This window comes from Pinus tabuliformis, chromosome 2_2 (assembly GCF_031772625.1).
Source record: "Pinus tabuliformis cultivar Carrire ecotype Pingquan chromosome 2_2, CPIR1, whole genome shotgun sequence".
Lineage (NCBI taxonomy): Eukaryota > Viridiplantae > Streptophyta > Pinopsida > Pinales > Pinaceae > Pinus > Pinus tabuliformis.
Window position 1 is genome coordinate 414,334,196 of NC_142300.1, and position 22,002 is coordinate 414,356,197.

General features: G+C 34.1%; 1 protein-coding gene across 3 annotated transcripts in view; it reads right to left on the reverse strand.

Moving 5' to 3' along the window:
• Positions 1–2,128, reverse strand: part of LOC149193022 (uncharacterized) — a 243,127-nt gene extending 240,999 nt beyond the window's left edge. Inside the window, exons 1-2 of one of the 3 annotated variants that reach the window (XM_089404757.1) lie at positions 1,807–2,128; positions 140–396 (exon numbers count right to left, since the gene is read on the reverse strand). In XM_089404757.1, coding sequence (XP_089260883.1) covers positions 140–356 — 217 coding nt within the window. In that variant the 5' untranslated portion in view covers positions 357–396; positions 1,807–2,128. Of the gene's footprint in view, positions 1–139; positions 401–545; positions 1,009–1,271; positions 1,722–1,806 lie in introns of those variants that run through there. The other 2 variants (XM_089404758.1, XM_089404759.1) reach the window with 2 other exon arrangements.
• Positions 2,129–22,002: the final 19,874 nt, after the last annotated feature.

The following is a 22,002-nucleotide window of genomic DNA, read 5'->3' on the forward strand; positions in this document are numbered from 1 at the left end:
TATAAAATTCATAGTCAAACTAGCTTTCTAAACAAATGAGCACAACTGTATACATCAAAATGAGGGAAGGTATAATATGAATCACATGGTGTGTCTCTAATTACAATACAGAGATGCAGAATGCTCAAGTGTTACTTACTGTCAGCACCTCCAAGCTGACCAACTGCCTCCACAAATCGGTCATGCAGATCAGTCGTCCAACGTAATCGTTGTTTTGCTGATCCTCCACCACATGCCGTAACAGGACTACCATCAGAGTTAGAAGATACGTCTGAAGGACCAGATCCCCTTTGCTGGTGTCCTTGAACCCTTTGAGGAGTCATGCCAGACGTTGAAAACTTTTTAACTTGGTACATGCCCTAGAAGATATGCAGCAGGAATGATTGCTGGCATAATCTACCTGCATGCATCGTAATGCAAGCATAGGAGTAAATCAGAATACATAACAGTGAATCTTTTAAACCTATCGTTGTGAGACAATTATGCATATTAACAAAAGAAATGATCTAGGATTTCAACAGTTGAAAACTACACAAGATAGTAACTTTGGCAGCTGCAGGCCTGAATACCCCCAATGTTTTCTTGGCATTTGGTTGTAACAGGGTCTCTAAATATTCCAAAGGGAAGAATATATTGCATCCTATGGGTTTCTTCTATGAAAGTCGCTTTTTGGCGTGCCAAATTGTGACAATTCAAGTAAATTTGACAAATGAAGAGTTGTTAAAAGCTGGCTTGTAGTTTTCACATTCCATGGGCAATGACGGAGTTGCTATACGTTAAATAACATCCAAAGGCGTGAAGAGTCGAAACAAATGTTAAATGTGATGACAACAGGAGAGAGAAAGGAAACGGAACCCCCAACCAGCAGAACGACATTTCCTCCTTACTGGAGTGTCAGAGTACATGAAATGAACTCATATGTGACTAGTTTAATTACAGTGGCTGCTCACAAGACAGGGCCACAAAAAGAAAATTCTATGAAATAAATTAAAGTTCAGTCTGTTTTGTAGTTATTGGTATCCTCCAAGAAATTATTGGGCCGTATGCCTATTATGAAGGCAAGGAAATGCAAGCAACTCAGTTGAAAGTTAGTCAGAATTAATCTTTAATGAATTGATTCCAGAAGACAAGGCACCCAATAAAAGTCATGGGTTTTATTAAAAAATAACTTGATTAACCCACAAGTTGGAAGCAGCCTTCAGTGTATCTACCGTTAACAGAATCTCGTATAGAAGCTACGTACAAACTAGTCGCGAAGATGATGACCTTACCTTGATCTATCTTCCAAAAAGTTGAACTGTAGGCAGCTTCGTAGGGCACATTAATTAAGATAATATTTCAAGTGTCTTTTCACAATACGTTGTTTAGAATTCTGTTCAGTAACATCGTGATATACTTTCAGAAATATGCTTAACATATGCGCTTGAAAGGCATATTCTTTTAATTCACTGGGATTACCACTCTGTACAAAGCAGCCCTAAGTTCCGGATAGTGAAGATAAACTAATTCCAGCTTCCTATAGTCCGGAGCTCCCGTGCTGTCAATTTCAGAACAAGTTTCAACCATTAAGTTGTAGGTGCACTTAGCATCATAAAAGAATTTTCCCTGTCTGGAATAGGGCAATTGCAATTAAATTGATGTCTGTGCAGGTAGCTCAAGGGCAACCTTAGCGTTGACAGAACCATTGAAGAGGGCAAACCGAAGAAAATAATTAAATAAAAATCTCGTTGTTCTATAAGCGTGTGCACATAAGTTTTTACAGTCGAGAATTTTAGGATTTTCAGATGGCAAAATAAAAAACCAAACCTACCTCGGCAAAGTCTGTAAAACTTGAATCGTGCTGTCAGGTTTTGGAGCAATAATTTGAGAGCTAGAAGAATCAAATGGCATTTTACGAATCCAGTTGCACGGGTCGAATCCCTTCCACGACGTTACACACTTAACGTGAACAAAGATGGCGCAGAGACATGAACGTCTTCCGCTTTGTGAACAAGGCATGGCTGAATCTGATCCTTCCATTCCTCAAAATAAGACAAATTAATGAAGCTTTTATCATCATCAACAGCATAATAAAAAGCTCCCCTATAATTCATCGCCAGCCCAAAGCGGACGCCACCGTCCACCGGCTTTTACAAGTACTAAATATTCCATCAGAACCAAACGAGCTCGCTTCCGACGAACACGTCGTCGCTTTTCTTTCGGCATACCGGATCTCTGCCGTCTTCACCGGCTGCGGGCAGTGAGAAAGTGCAAGGCCAGGGGAACCAACCGTATACAAATTGATTAAATTAAGTAGTTCAAATAATCTGCAACCGTTGGTTTGGCTTCACTTTTCTCTTTATATTTGCAGGTGGGCGCGCCTCCTAGCATTAAAGATTAGCATTTAATGTGAATCTAACATTAAATATTAATGTCTTTCCTAATTAGGATGCTCACTTGTGTACAACACATTACTGAATATGGTCAGTATTATATTCATTAAAGAAATTGGAGTACAAGTGTAAACTTCTGTGAGGTGGCTCCTCACAATTTTTTTAACCGAAAGGTTCTTTGGAGTATTGATGCTTATATTTGAAGTTAAAGGGATGAATGCATAATTATTCATTACTAATTATGCCTTGGTCTCGTTCTTTCTCAGTCACACACTCAGAATGCCTCATTTAATAAAGTAGACCTTTAAAGTATTCAATGTACTTTTATGGCTTCACCTAAGTGCATTGAACAAAGCTCGACTTCCGTGCTGGGTAAGAAACTAAAGAATATCAACATTTTAGTTGTATTGATTCTTCATGTTTGTGATGTGACGTTATTTAGTAATTATAGTGATTTGAGTGGTTGTGAATTTTAGTAATGTATTTTTGGTTAAAAGATTAATTTTTTAATTTATTGTGTAAAATTTATATTTGGATTATAAATGAAAATTATTAATATTTTTTTATATTAATGAATAAAATTTCAAATATTAATTATTTTACATTTTTAAATCAATGTGTATTTTTTTACATTTATCTAATTATGAAATTACCATATAGATTATCAAGTAAAGTATAATTTCATGTTTACTTTTTCACATTTACGTGATATATATTTACTTTTCACATTTACGTGATATATATTTACTTTTCACATTTATGTAATATATATTTACTTTTCACATTTTAGATAATACAATTGTGAAATTGCCATCCAAATTATTGTGTAGATATAAGCATTCTACAACCTATATAATGTGTAAGGATGTATGTCCATAATCAAAATTGAAATTTTGCAACCCACATGATGTGTAAGGATGTATGTCCATCATCAAAGTTGAAATTTTGCTTATGTTGGCCAAAATAAAAAAATTAAACCAAACTAGCTCTATCTACCATGCACCCAGAGGAATCAAATCCCTCGAGGTGCAAACCTTCCAGAGATTTGATCCCTTTTCGTGCATGATAAATCCGGAGTTAAATGGATGTGAAATAACAAATGGCATCAGATGAATCAATGCCATTAATTTTAATAAGGATGTGAGTGTCATTTATTAATGCTACTGTCCTTAGTTATATTGGTAGATATTTTTATTTTAAAAATAATAATGTTGATAGATATTCTTATGGATGTGAATTAACAAACGACATCACATGAATCAATGATATTAATTTTAATAAGGACGTGAGTCTCATTTATTAATGTGACTGTCCTTAGTTATATTGGTAGATATTTTTATTTTAATGCTATTAATTTTAATAAGGATGTGAGTGTCATTTATTAATGTGATTGTCCTTAGTTATATTGGTAGATATTTTTATTTTAAAAATAATAATGCTGATAGATGTTCTTATTTTAAAACCAGGATTGAAGATAAAAAAATTAGATAAGATTCCACAATGGGATAGATATAATAATTTTTATTTATTTATTTTTTTAAGTTTAGTTGTTTAATTCTAAATTATGGGATTAAAATGGTCTATACAATGGATTTTTCTTTAGTGTGATTTTTTGGACTTTCCGCGCCCAAATCTGGCGAAAGCTTTTGAGGTGAAATTTTGATTTGTGTTATTTAAATTGGCTTTTTTATTGTATATATGCATTCAGCACCTGAGAAACCCCTAGGGCACTTCGATTGTGCAGGGATTATCCATCAAGCTTGTGATTTCAATAAATTCCTACCAGATTTTAGAAAATTAGCCCTGAAAAACCCACCAAAAAAGATTCCAAAAAGTCGCACTAAAAACAACTCTCTATACAATTAGTGAGATATTTAATTAGATAAGAAATGTTTATATGATAGATAAATAGCAATACTATTAACATTTACCATCGATTATTAAAATGGATGTGCTAATTTTGTTTATTTTGTAACTTTAAAAAATTACATTTTATGATTTATAATTTTAAAATTAATGAAAATTGAATATGCTTTTTTAAGGTAAAAAATTATTACCAAACTATTTAAAATATAAATAAAATTGTTCCTTAAATAAGGATGTTTTTGGTGATTACATGTAATATGAAAATGAATGCAGTGCTTTATGTTTTTGGTCATTTTATTTATGTTAAAACTTGTTGAATTGTTGTTTTGGTTAGTATTATTGCATATCATTAAGTCATATAGGTTAAGTGTTAATAAGAAAACTTGTGAGCTTTTTTATTTACGATAATTCAATGGTGGATGGAGTTCATTTATCCTCGTACATGCACAACCATTTTTATGGAATAAGCAGTACGAATAAGCAGTACAAGTATGGTTTATATGTCATATAAAGTACAAGTATATGTTGCAGGGTGCAGATGTAGATGTAGATGTGGGAGGGTAGGTGTAAATTGACAATGTTCATCTCACCATCACCATTTATATATATTAATTAATTTAAAAACCTTTAAATTAATTTTGAAAGGAAAAGCACTCTCTAAGAAAATCACTTCTACATTATGAAAGTTTAGTTGAAGATTCCATGACTTTGTTTTATGGTATTTAAACAAAAATTAATATATTTAGATAAATTTCTTGTTGATTATTTGAATTAATTATCTGATACATGTTAAATTGAGATTGATAGTTAAAGTTATTAAGCAAAAGAAAACAAATAGCAATGATAATGTATCAATTTTGAAGCATCGTTATTGAAATAATATAAAGTAGTGGTCACCATGAACTCAAGAGAAGTTGATTCAAAGTTTTCAAACACCCACTAAAAAACAAAACTAAATTAATAATATTGAGAACATTAAATTTAATATCCTTGTAAAGTTTTAAAATAATGCTTAATTCAATAGTGAAATCATTAATAAAAATAACTAAAAATAGTATAAAAAGTTTATCCATCCCAATTTAAACAATAAAAAAAAAACTAGTTTTATAATATTATAAGTTCAAAGGACATAATAAATATTAGTTATTAGTAAAAGACTAGTTTTATAATATTATAAGTTCAAAGGACATAATAAATATTAGTTATTAGTAAAAAACTAGTTTTATAATATTATAAGTTCAAAGAACATAATAAATATTAGTAAACTAATAACTAATGCTCAAAATCCTTATAATGAAATGGGATAAACTATTTTTTTAATAATATAAGTTTAAAGAACAAAATAAATATTCCCAAATTAATAATTAATGCTCAAAATTTTTATAATGAAATGAGGAATATGACTAACCTAAAACCAATTTTGATTAAACTCATTTTTTTTAATTAATTTTATCTTTAATAATATAAATATAATTTATTCAATTTTTATAATTTAATCATATGATAAAATTATGTTAAATTTTACAATTTTTTTTTAGGGTGGTAAAATCTATCATATCTTAATTATTAATAAGTAGTAAAGATAGACATTAATGGCTAGAAATGAAGATAAACATTAATGACTACTTATTAAAGTTGAAGAAAAATCATGCCATCTCAAATAACCTTTTTTAGTAAAAAAAAAACTTCCATTTTAATTAAATAGTATTATAACTTAAACTAGAAAGTATTATAACTTAAACTGGAAAAACTAATTTTTACAGAAAATATTTTTTTAATTTATCAAAATTATAATATTTTAATATTTTCAATTTTACCATATCCATAAACTTTTATAATATTTTTAATTTTATATTATCTTGAATAAATTTATATTAATATTAAGTTACCCTAAACATCATTGTCATCAATAATTTAACGAGAGAGCTAAACGATAACGAGTAATATAATATATAATCATAATGCAATATATAATATAATAATATTATTATATAATATAATATATCCATATTTACCTTTCTTGATTTTGTTTAACCAAAAGATTGATGGAGCGCTTTTAAAGAAGAAGTTTGTGGTCACCGTCCCATGTAAAAATTGATAGTGGAAGTCCTTTAATCATATTGTAAGGTTTATATAATTCATAAATCGTACCATCTCTAAACCATTGAATTTGTTCACGAGTCCAACTTTTGATTTGTCATTTGCCTTAAAGTCTTTCCTAATATTATTGTCAATATATCATCATCAATCAAATATAACTCAAATTTAGTGTCCATTACGTGTGTTCTAATGATATAAAGTATAACGTTTGATTATGTACCATTCATTTCATTATTATTGTAATCATCATTTAAAATGACTACTTAATTTAAAATGTGTTTTATGTTGAGTATTAATGATTTTTATAATCAAGTCATTATATTTAATAAGTAAGTGTAAAGCATTGTAGTATATTTGTATTAAAAGTAATAAGGTATTTTACAATTTAGTATACCAGTGGTTTTTAATGTGATTTTTTGGAAGCTTTTTTAGTGGGTTTTTCAGGTCTAATTTCTCTGAAATCTGGCAAGAATTTATTGAAATCACAAGTTTGATAGGTAACCCTTACACAATCAAAGTGTCCTAAGGGTTTTTCATGGGGTTGAATTGATATATACAGTCAAAAAACCAATTTAAATAACACAAATCAAGCTTTCACCTTAAATTTTTCCACCGGATTCCAGCACCGAAAAATCCAAAAAGTTGCACTAAAGACAACTCCTTTAGTATAATGTTAATGTTGTCATGTATATATGTGATAATATCATCATTTTTTTTTCTTGTTTTTTTGTATTAGAGGAATCAACCACTAGATTGGGCTTGTATTCATGTGACATGGAGTTGATTATGGTTGCTACCATTATACCTCTAGGGCCTATGACATTCTTCCTCTTCCTAGATAGAGTTACCCCGAAGGATTTGAACTTTAGATCTCTTAGTTTATACAATACTTCATATCACGACAACCGCCAATTGAGTTGCTCGCTTGAGATATATATATGTGATAATATCAAAAATAAAATAAAATAATAGCATAAATTCATTGTGTATTTAGTTATATCAAGCATCAAAAGAGATTATGTTTTTATGGTATAAGTTTTTGTATCAATTAATTTCATGTCATGTATTAATTCCTTTGCATTAAATGAAAAAATTACACCTTAAGAAATTTGATCTCTTTGAGTACTTGATGGTTTACATGGGTCAATACTTATAAATGTTTAGTATAAGAAAAAATCAAAATAGATCATAATTTTAGAGAGCATATTTATTTAGAGACTCGTCGAAAAAAAATATAAATAAATTTCAACAAAGAGGAAAGGATAAAATACATTACGGAGAGATACTTATATTGTCTAAGAGTCATGGCATGTTTTAAGGCACTAGTTTTTAATGTTTGTGCTTTCAAACCAAGGTCCTCACAAAAGACAAAAATCAATGACAATGATGTATTTATAAAATGAGTTCAAAGTTCAAGAACAATTACAAAAAATGGACTTGATTTGTGATATAATTACAAGAAATGCATTCCCAACCATGTATCTAGATTGTAATTAATAACCATGATCATTATGAGTCCAGTGGAACCCTGTCAACAAGCACATAAATCAAAACATGCACAAATCACAAGATACCATGTCTCCCTCCACCATTTACCTAAAGGTCTTATTCCTTCTACAATGGGGTGATATCCATCATTGATCTCAACAAATAAACAACACTAATTAACTTTGGGTCCAATGGACCCCTCTATTAAGTCCCAAGCATATTCTCCTGGAAATCTCTTGCTATCGTTGACATAAAACATGAATAACAGTTAGGATATCAACACTCCAAAAGACCCCTCCTTCGCCATGTGCAGGTTTATAATGTGCACAAACTAGAAGGGACCATGTGTCTTCCTTCCACTTGATTATGATATGCTAAGATATGATCGTAGACTTTATTCCCTACCATTGATCTTATGTAAATCAATGAATTAGATTACTTTGTAGATCCAAAGGCTACAATCCATGTGAATAAAAATGGAATAGGTGTCTCCTCCTCCATCCGCCTAGAGGTACTAATTTCCATGCTTACTTCTCTAAATTCCTGTCCACACCATTATCTTAAGGTCAATGGAGGGTTGGGACTTATGTGGGTTTAAAGTACTTTCTCCCTAGTGTGCAAGTTTATGACCTACACAAATGGGAGAGCACTATGTGCTTTTATCTAATGGCCTCCACTCCATCATAATGTAGCATGCAACCTCTCCTATGATTCAACTCTTTCCATTAATCTAGGAATTATTCAACAACCTAGATCCTTGTGGATTATAAAGGTCGTTCCCTAAGGGGGTACAATTTTATAACTTACATCAATAGGACATTTCCATGTCTCCCTACCACATAAAGTCAACAATTTCAAAATATATAGAATTCAGCCCCAATCTCTTTGAGAACCAACTTCTCTAATGAATTTTAAATCTTTCTTAATTCTTAATCCTTCTAAAATCAACTAATCGACATTAGAAAAGTAAGTCTACACTAGAATTATGGAAAACAATACAATACTTGGACATTGTATTTGGATAATGAATGTGATGAACATTTTTATAAAGGGAATGACCAATCTCATGGTTATATGCCTAATATGCATAAGTTATCATTCATACACATAAAACATGCAATAATACATTTCTTAGACAAAGAATAATGAATAATGAATAAGTATTTTGCACATTCATAAACATCACTAAAACACTTACATGTTATTGAGAATTGTTTAAAACATCGATTGGCCATGAGAAACTTTCCACCCAACCATTGGCCTCTGCTAAGAATGCAACCCTTGCATTTGGAAACAAGGACAAGGTCTATTTCATAGGCTTGTCTTTTTCCAAACCTAAATTACCCTATATTCTTGGTTGATATCTCCCCATAAGTTGCTTTAAATAACTCTACCATTTATTTTACTAGTTCACAACAATGTCCTTCACTCACCCATATAGCACTAAGAAGTCCTACTCCTCTTTTGCTCCACAGTCCCTTAAAGTAACATGCCTTGTAGTTATCTTCAAAGTGTGTAGGAAGAACCCATCTCACTATTTACCTTTTGGATTATTTTGGAAGAACCCATCTTAATGTTTATGATTTCCTCATTTTTTATAGAAATTTCATTCTTAAAACTAGGTTGATATTCACTAAGCTATAATTTCTTGCAAATAAAAGTGTCATTTAAAAAAAAGTTTATTTAAATTAAGTCATTTTTGTTATTTTTCAAATGAAGGAATGTGAATCCTATGTAATGAAGGACTATCACGTCCATGTATGAAATAATGACTTCTATCTTATTTTTATCCATTTCAATTAAATGATTTACTTCACTAAAGCATAAGAATGTCACTACTTTAAGGGTTATATAATTACAATTTGCAATGGAGTAATCATAATTTCCAGAGGTGTTTGTGTTTATGGATTATGACTTCTCGTGCTCTAAAGTTTGGAGAATTGTAATTCCTGGTACAAGGTTAAGTGGAAAGATTAAAATCTAGTTATAAAATTTGAAAAACTACAATAAATAGTGCAAGGTTAAGCAAATAAATTATAATATATGCATGCTTAAGAATTTGGCAAAAGTAAAATCCCATAGAGTGATTAAACTAATTTGTAATCATATTCATGTTCTGGTGATATTCATGATTATGGAGAAAATTTTTATTTACAATGAAATGCATATAGAAATTTTGGAAACTTTATTGCAACACCATATCTCTTCAATTCATGGATCTTCAACTTGTAGATCATTTTTGTAGTTAAATTCTTGCCCTAAACATGGATATACTTTTTCTTATTAAGAACTATATAATTTTTCATATATGGACATGGACTTTTGAATTGATTATATCGTATTACATTGGAATATGTTTTAGAATATGCACTCAAGTAAACATATGTCGCACAAGTGAATCATCCTAATTGAGTAACTCTTGAATCCTATAATAATATATAGTAAAGCTTATTGAAATCTTAAATGCCAAAAAACGGATACAAATCATAAAGTTATATTTCTAGTGATATTTATTAGTCCTTACCTCTACAAGGGAGTATAGATTTCAGCCACGTAGTCAAACTAAATTGACCACATAATACTTCACTCACATTTGAATCCATATCCAAAGTTTTCTATGAAAATCAATATCACATATTTTTTTTTAAAACCAAAACAGTTTTTCTTATTAAAAAAATGATAAATCCAATCTCTCATTGGCTCACAAGCATGCGTTGTGACTTGCTTCCCCTAGTGAATGTTATTTATTTTTCTCAATTGTTAGAATTAACAATGCATTCTAAAAATATAATTTTGTGAGTGGTCACTTTAACAAGCACTAACATTGTAATCATTCAAGGTTTGACAATACTTTGACAAGGCTTTGGACCTTGTAGTGAATGCTCAACTCTGTCATTTTAAATAGGTATTGACATTGTAATAATTTGGGGTTTGACAATACTCTAATGAGGCTCTAGACACTCTAATGGAGACTCTAAAATGCTCTAAAAATGTTATAAGCAACAATGTTGTAGTTGACAATGTTGAAGTGGAGGCACTAAACCTTCTAGTGGAGGCTGTAAACCCTAAACCTTATCCTCTTAGCCACTGCCTCATCACCTTCCAAGCCCATTAAGAGTAAAAATCATGCTTCCTCTCACAATGAAGGCATTGTAATTATTCATTACATTTATGAATACCTCTTAGCATGCTTGTGTGTTTATGTGATTTCAATGATGATTCATCCTTTGCCAAGATAGCCACGATGTATTTTGTTCCAAAAAAATTGAGTGTTCAAAGGTTAAGTAAACCTTCAAGTTGTCTCAAGGTTGAGACAAGAAAATTGGGAAATATTATTAATTCTAAGAAATATTTTAAGGTTGTAGCTAATAAATCTTCTGATAATAGAATTGGAGGTTCCACAAAAAAAAATCATTCCAAACTAAAAATGAAAATTATTGCTATATAAGTTACCAACATAGATTTAATGAGGTGCCCACAATAGATAGACATAGGCTTGGCTTTGCTCCTTTTTTTTTTGTAAATCAGTTGATATATTAGATCACAAAAATATTACATATGGTTACAAAAGGGGTCTGCCATTTCCACAGAGAGTAGAGAAATGCAGGCCTGTCAAAACAAAAGACTGCTTACAAAGACCTTAAGGAACAGGAAGCGTTCTGCATATAGACTACCATAACTGAACCTTGATCAAACATAGGTCAAAACAGATAACGACCCACCACACAAGGCTGTCAGACATAACTAAAGCAAACATAAACAAAGAAGGCCTCTGAATGGCCCGTCGCCTTATACATTCAACAGACACAAGAAAAGAAAAAAAAACAGAAGAGGACAGACATGAAACCGCAGTAGAAAACCGCCTCCTCAGAATCCTACTAGTTGATTTTTGCTGCTTCAGGAGGTACAACAACACTCGAACCAGCTCCATCCTCTCCCTTGGGAGCATTGTGGGATCTATGGCGCTTGATGGTGGTGGTTATGGAATCGTCCTCAGGGATATCAATAGCAAAATTAAGCCCCTAGCGAATAGACATCTTGAAGAGCCGAATGAAAGCTCCCAGGCTCTGAGCCAGCATTCTCAGTTCCTCCGTGAGGGAGTTTATGGTAATTTCCAGCTTGTCCAGCCTTGCTGAATTCTTGGCCGAGGTGAGGGAGATCGCTTGGTAGGCATCCTGTTTGATCAATTTAGTGTGTTCTAAATTGCTGATTAAAATGTCAATCCGGGATTCGTAAACTGACGAAGTGAAGTGTACTATATGTACAAGATAACCATTTTCTTAGTCTTTTGTCATTTTTGAGTTTTTTTAGTTTGTTTTTGGATTTATCTTTTATGGATTCCCTAGTGTGTGATGGCGAAAATGAAAGTTAAGTATGGATGGTAATGGTGATTTCTACAGTGATTTTCCAAACTTAAAAGTGTTCAAAAAGAAAGCTCTAAAATAACTGTAATGAAATCAATTCTTAAGAGGAAGTAAATGTATCAAACAGTGAACTAATGACAATGGCCCAGTATCCTTACTGTTGTATGAAAAAGAAAGTAAAAACTGAACTTAAAGCAACTCAAAGACTGAAAGCAAAGCAACTAATTCACACTACTTCAACTCTTCTGATCCTTTACCCTTCAACTCAATCTGCCTTATGGGAAGCAATCATGAACAAGTTAAGCAATGTGATATCTAAATTGCAGGAAATTAAATTGCATAAAGGAAACTAATCACACTACTTCAACTCTTATGATCCTTTACCCTTCAACTCAATCTGCCTTATGGGAAGTAATCATGAACAAGTTAAGCAATATGATATCTAAATTGCAAGAAAGCAAACTAAATCACACTACAATAAGTAATATTTTGATTCCTTACTAATAGAGTCACTTGACTATAGAAAGAAACCATAAACAAATGAGTAGTATGATGTCTAAGTAGCAGAAAAATAAATAATTAAAACACAATTTGAAAAATGACAGTGCTGGAATTAAACTTCAGAAAATGAAAATTAGCAGGAAGGACAAGATGATCTCATATGACAGTAGTTATCTAAAAAAATATGTAAATCTACCCGGGCTACCTACAACAAAACCTATAAAAGAAGCACTGATCAGCTAACAGTTAGAGAAGAAACATAAAGGAAATATAGACAACAATGATCATTAGAACAACACACTATATATACAAGCAATGATTGAAAGAAAACAGTAAATGAAAGCAAGTAGAAACTATACAAGGCTCTGGTGTACAGGGGCCCTATGCAACCTCGGCCAGTCAATGAACAGTCACAAAAACGAGCTCAGGAAAGTAGTCTTCTCATGTATTAAAGCAACAGCAAAACACGTAAAACAGAGTACAGTGGGGTGATAACAACAGTCAAAATTACATCTCCAAAGCTTAACCACACAGCGTTTATCAACGCGTTATTTATAATGAAAAGTGTTGTAACTAACTCCTAAATCCTATGCTGTTAACTGCGTTGCCAAAGACACGTAGATCTCCTCAGCCCGAGATCTAGCGTAATGGTCATCATGTCCATTAAATCCTCGGAGTGGTAGCTGCTGGATTCAGGTTACGTGGTTGATCTCCAAGTGTGTTGATATCTCCGTGAGCTGAGGACTGTGCCACGTAAACCTTCACGTGCTCAAAACAGAGACGTGCCACCGCTAAATTCCTTGGTTGGCTTTGCCTTTGACCCTTGTTGACCGTGACCGTTTATGGATGATTTGGCTGATCTGAAGGGACACGTCACCTGTAGCTTGCCCATGTGGCTCATTTCTTCATAGGACACCTGTAGCATAGCCTTTAACAAAATGGCTGCGGAAACCTGTGTTGGCTGCGGAAACTGACAAGTTTCTGCAACTGCCTGAACAAAAATCTAAACCAAACAACAGTCATAAGCATAGTTAGAAAACCATGTCAGAAGCTCTTTTTAGACTATAATGCAATGATTTAACAGCTTGGTGGATGAAGTAAGTGGAAAAAGAAGGCTGAGAGGGTGTATAGGAAGGTGCAGGTTTGAGGCTCAACATACCCCGACTGTGAAGGTGTTGCATGTCCTCATGCAACCAAAATTTAGTCATTTCCCTCTAATCCATATGTTCTGAGGCTTCTGCTAGGATATCTAGCCCTTTTTTCTTCTTCTTTGGTGCTAACATCATCCTGGGTTTCCTGACTAGACATTTGAACTTGAGATTAATCAATGCTCTGCTTAACTTTTTGCACTTTTTCTTCAGTTTCTTGTTTTTCTTTTGCCACAGTCCTAAATGGAGCATAGTGTTATCATGGATAATCTTATCTACCTTGCTCTGCTCTTTGAGTGCTTCATTTTCCTGCTTGATATGCCTATTTAGGACTTCTAATTCAAATACCTCCTGTTTCAAGGACTGAACTTGTGCATCTAGTGGCAGAGTGGTACTCGGACCTGCAGCTGATTGTTCTAAGGATTCCAGGTAGTTATATACCTCTTGCTGATTGGGATCTACCTCAGGTGTCTTTCTCGGACTAAGCTCAAAATCTGGTGGAGGAGGAGGACTGCTCTCTATTTCTGGCCGAAAAGGGCTTTCATCATGTGGAGGACTTGATTCAATGCTTGGCTGACCTAAATCGATAAAGTGAGGCTGTTTTTCTTGGGTTTTACTCCCCTTTCCTCTTAGCCTAGTGCTCCTCCTTAAGTATGGACTAGTACTCTTTTCTTGTGTACTCTGTTTTCCTTTTTGCTTTTTCTTTGCTATAACAGCTTGTTCTTGAAGATGTACTAATCTCTCTGACAGTGTTTGATGATCCTCCTCTATGGATTGCTCAGGAGAGGGGTAGACTTCTTGAATGGTCCTTTTTTCTTTCCCTTTTTTCTGTTTCTTGTCTTTAATTCTGTTCTCTTTTCCTTCTTGAGTTTCTGTAGTAGGGGAGTCTTGGATTGTGGTATCCTTTTCTTTCCTCCTACTTTTTCTTGGAATCTTTGGTGGACTACTTCCAGAGGCCTCAGATGGCTCTTGGAAGTAGTTTCTTATCAAGAATTGCTCCCAAGTATCTTTAGTTTTCTTCAGCTGGTCCTCAATAAGAATTTTTATGAGTCCATGATGATATAGATGAGGTTCAATGTTGCCTATGTGTTTTTGAACTGTAATACTCATCTTTTTCAAACTCAATAGCAGAAAATGAGGCAAATTAAGAGTGTGACCCTCTAAGAAATTCATCATCAGTCTAGCATGATACATATACATAGAACCAAAACGTCCTTCACACGTGATAAATTTTTGGATAACTAACAGCAGACTAGACCATTCCTCTTTTAGTGCATGAACAGGGATGCCTCTTGTAAACACGGTGGTATCCATACCTTGGTTTTGTAGCATAATTCTCCATATCTGATCGTCCACACTTTTATTTTTGAACCACCTCTCACCTTCCTGAGGTAGGCCTGTGGCAGCTGCTACTGTGGTTTCAGTCACCGTGAGCTTCAAGTCTCCAATCTCCACTGTTTGACCATCAAAAGACCGTGTAAAAGCTTTGGTCACCTCCTTGTTATGGCCTTTAAACTTTTGGATAAATCGTAACCATCTGGTTTTCTTCAGCAATTCTTTAATTTGAGGATAACCTTCCAAGTATTTCGGTCCTTCTGGCTCTGCTCTCAGTAATTTTCCCATCCTCTGTTTTAAATTTCAACTGAGAGCTCTTCTGTGTGTGAGGGTTCAGAGAAAAAAATGGCTCGGTTACAGGGTTTAGGATAGACTGTAGTGGCTGCAATCGAGGTTTAGGATAACTGTAGTGGTTGCAATCGAAAATGGAGAACAGGGAATGGAAATACCTGAATTACAGGAGGAACAGAGGGTGAACAACAGTAAAAGGGTTCATAAAATAAAATGCGGATGCATGCGAGGAGTATGGTATTAATGGAGTGGTAAACGAATGGAGTAACGTCGGGATTCTTTTGAATTGGATGACTGTGTATGAAATGTTACACGTCTCAATGGACGGCTGTGAAAAATGCGGCTAAGAAGAACTGTAACGAAATAGGTCACGTCTCAAGAGTACGGGTAATAAATGAAAGTGCAGTCAATCTTGAGTTTAAACTCGAAATAATCATGAGACCGTTGGAGAAATGAATGCAAGGTGTGTGGAGTGATATCGTGGAATAGGAGTGGTTTAATGGAGCCATCATATCAAATCATTGCACGTAGTAGAACTTTTTATGGTTTGATAACTATGCGTAATTATGACTTGAATTGTTATTTGATAAAAAAAATTTGCTCATACCTTTGGAAACTGTCATTTCTTGCTCAAGGCTTCTAACCAATTGCTCTTCCTTGATGTCTTGGAGATGCCCCATGTCTTCAGCTCAATTACACCTGCATTTCATGATTATTGCACTAACAGTTGACTGTAAATTTGAAAAACAGAGTGATGGTGGCTGCGGAAATCGTTTCTGGCTGCGGAAACTGCTTCTGGCTGCGGAAACGGCTTCCAGCTGCGGAAACTGAGACATCACCCACTTAGCTGAAAAAAGATAGTTAGAGAAGAACTAACTGAATGAAAATAGTCCTGAAAGGGACTTTTATTGATGAAATGAAATGGAATGAGTGGAATGAAATGAAAATGAAGTGGAGTGAAGTGAAATGGAAATGAGAATGAGATGGAGATGGAGTGAAATGGCAAATGAGGTGGAGTGAAAATGGAAAAAGAAAGAGAGAAGATTTTTTTATTTTTTTTGGAAAATATAGAGTGTTTGGTGTCCCTGATTTTCACTCTACATTTTCTGCATAAGACCGCCAATCTGTGATTGGTTTTCAGGCTTATACACACATATATATATATATATATATATTTTAAGAACTGAAAGAAACAAAGGTTAGGCTGGTGGGGGAGAAGGATTCTTCTCCACCAGCCTTATTGCAGAATTCTCTTGGAACATTTTGACAAATTCCTCTTTTGAGAGTGGCTTATGATAAATTTTCAATCGGTGGCCATTCACAATGAGAGGAGTTTGAAATTCATCAATGGTATTGATTCTTACCGCTCCATTATTAAAGACTTTGTCAATCTCATATGGCCCAAGCCAATGAGTCTGAAATTTTCCTTTGAAGTCTTTAAACTTGGAATCAAACAGTAACGCCCAATCTCCCTCTTGAAACTTTCTCTCTTTGATGTATCTGTCATGCCACTTAGCTCTTTGATGTTGAACTAGATCAGTCCTTAAAATTGCTTCTTGTCTGATCTCATCTAGCTCATTCAGCTGCTCCATTCTGTGCTTTTGGGCTTCTGATAGATTCATCCCCAACTGGACTGCCATCTTGAAGGTCTTGACTTGAAACTCAATGGGGAGCAGGACCTCTTTCCCATAAACAAGTTCATAGGCAGAATGTCCTGTTGTGTTCCTCCATGTAGTTCTGTAGGCCCATAAGGCTTCAGGAAGCCTTTCTGCCCAATCTTTTCTATGTAGATGAACAGTTTTGGTGATGATTCTTTCAAGAACTTTGTTTGTAGACTCCACCTGGCCATTTGCTTGCGGATGGTAAGGAGTAGATTTTCTGTGCTTGATTTTGTATTCTTCCATCAGCTTCTCCATCAAGTTAGATGTAAATTGACTTCCCTGATCTGTCACAATTTCTCTTGGGACACCAAAACGAGTAAAAATATCCTCAAAAAGAAATTGAACAACTGAATTTTCAGTGGCAGAAGGCAATGCTTTGGCTTCTACCCATTTAGTGACATAATCAGTGCATACCAATATATACCTTTTCTGTTTAGATGGTGGATTAATAGGTCCAATGAAATCTAAAGCCCATTTTTCTAAGGGTTCGATGAGTACCTGTGGTTGTAATGGCATTTCATTTGAAAGAGTCGGTCTCCCAACTCTTTGGCAGCTGTCACACCTTCTGACATATTGTTTTGCATCTTTGAAAAGGGAAGGCCAATAATATCCTAAAGAAAGGATTTTATAGGCCGTCCTTTTGTCAGCAAAGTTTCCACTGCATGGTTCATCATGACATGCCTTGAGGATGTCAGGCTTTTCATCTTCCCGAACACATCTTCTGATCACACAATCTAGCCCTGTTTTAAACAATTCATTAGAAATCCATGAATAATTTGAACTCTCCTGAATAATTTGTCTCTTTTCATTAGGAAATAAATGTGGAGGTAGCTTCCCTGTAACCAAATAGTTAGCAATATCTGCATACCAAGGAGTCTTAGTAGTTACTGCAAACAAATATTCATCTGGAAACTTATCCTCTACAGGAGAATCTTCGTTAGTATTTTGGATTCTAGACAAGAAATCAGCTACTGTATTTTGTTTCCCTAGTCTATACAACACAGTAATATTGAATTCTTGTAAAAGTAAGAGCCATCTTGTAACTCTGCCGTTAGTAACAGGTTTATTCATGAGATATCTAATTGCAGAATGATCAGTATGGACAAAAGTTTCATATCCAGTTATATAGTGTCTAAACTTATTGATTGCATGAACAACAGCTAAGAACTCTTTCTCAGTCACAGTATAGTTTAACTCAGTGGGAGTCAAATTTTTACTGGTGTAGTAAATGGCATAAGGAACTAAATCCTTTTGTCCCAACACGGCTCCTAGAGCTGTATCTGAAGCATCTGTGGAAATATGGAAAGGAAGTTTCCAATTCGGCCCTCTCAAAATGGGTGCTTCAGATATTCTTGTTTTCAAAGTTTCAAATGCAGATTGACAATCAGGATCCCATTTGAATTCACAATCTTTTGTAAGTAATTTGAAGAGTGGAGATGCTATTTTGGTGAAGTTTTCAATAAATCTTCTATAGTATCCAGTAAATCCAAGAAAACTTCTAACATCTTTTTGACAATTTGGAATAGGCAACTTGGAGATGACTTCAACTTTTGATCTATCAACTTTAATCCCATCCCTTGAAATATGATGTCCTAAAACAATCCCTTCAGTAAACATCATAAAGCATTTTTCATGACTTAATGATAGGTTTGTTTCTTTACATCTTATAAGGACTTTTTCCAAATTCTCTAATGCCTCTTCAAACGAATTACCATAAACTGTAAAATCATCCATATAAACCTCTACACAATCATGGATTAGATCGGAAAAGATTCCTAGTACTGCCCTTTGAAATGTTGCGGGTGCATTACATAATCCAAAAGGAAGTACTCGGTAAGAAAAAGTTCCCCATGGACAAGTAAATGTGGTCTTGTCCTGATCTTCAGGTGCTACCTGAATCTGATTGTAACCACTAAAACCATCCAAAAATGAAAAATACTTTTTGCCTGCTAAAGTATCTAATACCTGATCGATAAAGGGTAAAGGAAAGTGATCCTTCAAAGTTGCTTTGTTCAATTCCCTGTAATCAATGCATACCCTCCATTTACCATTCTTTTTAGGTACTATAACCAAAGGAGAAACACATCGGCTATCTGAAATTGGATAAATGAAGTTTACATTAAGTAACTTTTGGAGCTCTTCTTTCACTATCTCCCTAAGGTTTGGATTCATCCTTCTCTGAGGTTGTCTGATTGGTCTACTGCTTTCCTCAATGTAGATGTGATGAATGCAAGTCTTAGGGTCAATACCTTTCATATCAGTATATTCCCATGCAAATGCAGTAGAATGTTTTTGCAAGATTTTGGTTAGTTCTTCCTGTTGTGATCTTTCCAAATTTTTGTTGATATTCAATGTTTTTCCTGGAAAGATCTCAATGGCGGAACTACCAAACTCTTCCATAGAGAAAAGAGACATTTGTCTAGATGATAAATACTCAATGTCGGAATCTAACTGAAATTGTGTGTGGTCATATTCTGAAAATGTTTCAAAGTTTTCTAATGTGTTCAGAATTTGACTATCTTCACTAACTTCAGAAATGGTAAAGACAGGTTGTATAGTATCTTCATCATCAATCCACTCATTATCTCCTATTTCTGTAATTGCTTTTGCTGGAGTATACAGATTGAATTTCTTTATCGAATTACCAATTTAAATATACATATCCACAGACCTACAACTGATAAAAGCATCAGCTGTGGCTAGCCAAGGTCTTCCTAAAATGAGAGGATGTCCTCCTAAATTACTCTTGGGAGTTAAAATCATGAAATCTACTGGATATTCCCAAGAGTCTAAGGAGACTGAAATGTCTTCTAATACACCATCTGGTTTGATAATTGATCGATCTGCAAGTTGCAGTAAAGTAGGTGTAAAAAGAAGATTAGGAAGTTTCAGCTGTTCCATAGTCTGTCTACTCATAATGTTGATAGCAGCCCCTAAATCAATCAAAGTATTTGGAATTTCAACCCCATTGATATGTGTTTTGACAATTGGACTACCAAGATCTACATATTTCTGCATAGTAATTTTTACCATCATGATGTCTGCAATTTTCCCTACCAGGTGGATTCTTCTTGTGTCTCTAGGTTTCCTTCCTGGTCTTTTAAGACTCAACTCCTTTATTGTTTTTGCTAGAATAGGAATCTCTTTAATGGCTTGTAAGAAGGGGATCTTGATACAGACATTCTTCAATTCATCTAGAAAATCATAGTCAGGCAACAAGATTTGTTTTTCCACTCCTTTGTCAATTTGTAATCTTTCAGGAAAAGGAGGTGTGGATGAAGATGCAGGTTGCTCAACTATAGGAGTTGTGGGGGTTAGCTCTTTTTCTTTTTCTTTTTGAGTGTTTGGGTTTTGAAGAGATGCTTCAGAACCCTTATTGGCTTCAAGAGATTCTTCCTTAGAAATGCTTTGATTTTGGGCATCTATAGAAGGTTTATCTAGAACTCTACCAGATTTGAGCTGTACACCATTGAGAGGAACAATCATATAGGCAGGAAATTGTTGACCTTCTACCATGTAAGCATTTTGAGGGTTTTTATTATTGGGGTTTGGCAATGGCTGGGAAGGAATTTGATTTGACTTCTGTTGGAACGGAAGCAAGAGTTGAGAATTTGGATTCTGTTGAGAAGGTTGTTGTTGTTGTGGAAATGGCAATGATAATTGTGGATTTTGGTTTAGAAGTTGTGGAGCTTGTTGATTTTGAAAAGATGGAGGATATTGATAAAATTGAGCAAATCTCCCATAAGGATTTTGCATACCTTGTACCCATGATTGAAAAGGATTTTGAGGTTGGGACCAAGGTTGTTGCCAAGGATTCCAATTTTGTGGGGGTTGAAAGTTCATAGAGTTGTTAAACCCTTGATTTTTTTGCCCCTGCCAAGGTCTCCTTGCAACAAAACAGAGAGACTCAATTGTATTTGGATCTTCTTGAAAGACGGCTTTGAGCCCAGGAATTGAAGGACAATCCTTGGTCTCATGATTTTCTGAACAAATTACACATGTTTCTACAACTTTTGCATCCAAGGACATTCCCTTAGAGCATGTTTCTTTCTGCATTTTGGGCAAAATATGGCCAAAACCTCAGCTTCTGCTTTCTGCTTGTTGTGTATCTTAAGGGTTTCTAGTTGCTCACTAAGACTCCCTAAGATATCAGTTTTGAATTCATCAAGCATATTGCCAATCTCAGCCCGACTTACTGATCCAGTTGCAGATTTGTTTGCTCTGATGAGAGAAGGATATCTAGGCCCTTTTCCAATTTTAGATTTTCCCCTTGAGAGATGGACACATAGCTCTGCTATATCATGAAGTGGAAGTTGAGATATATCTCCTTTTCCCATCATGTTCAAAATATCTATCCATTCATCTCTAATGGCTTTTAATAGAAGGGCTTTCAAGGTTTCCTCATCTAAGTTACTCATTTTTGCTCTTTTCAGATTGTATTGGAATCTTTCAAGTAAATCCTCCAAGTTTTCATCTTCTCTTTGTACCATTTTAAATACTTCATCCTTGTGGTTAGTAGGCATACAATAATCCATGTATCTATCCAGAAATGTTTGTTTCATATCATTCCAAGTCCTAATAGATTGAGTGAAGAATCCCATGAACCATTTCAAAGTAGCTCCTTTCAATGTTGACGGAAACAGTTTGTGTTTTTGAGAGTCTTCCAGATAATCATAGGTTCGACACATGACCTCAAACTCAAATAGAAATGTTTCAGGATCTTCATTTCTTAACCCATGAAAGTTTGGGAGGATAGATGGTGAAATATTTTTCATTGTTGCTCGATAATCCTCATCGACTATAGGAAATCCAAATGAGTTATCTCCATCCCTATTTCCCCCATTGTTACCTCTACCTCCTCCATTATTCCCTCCTC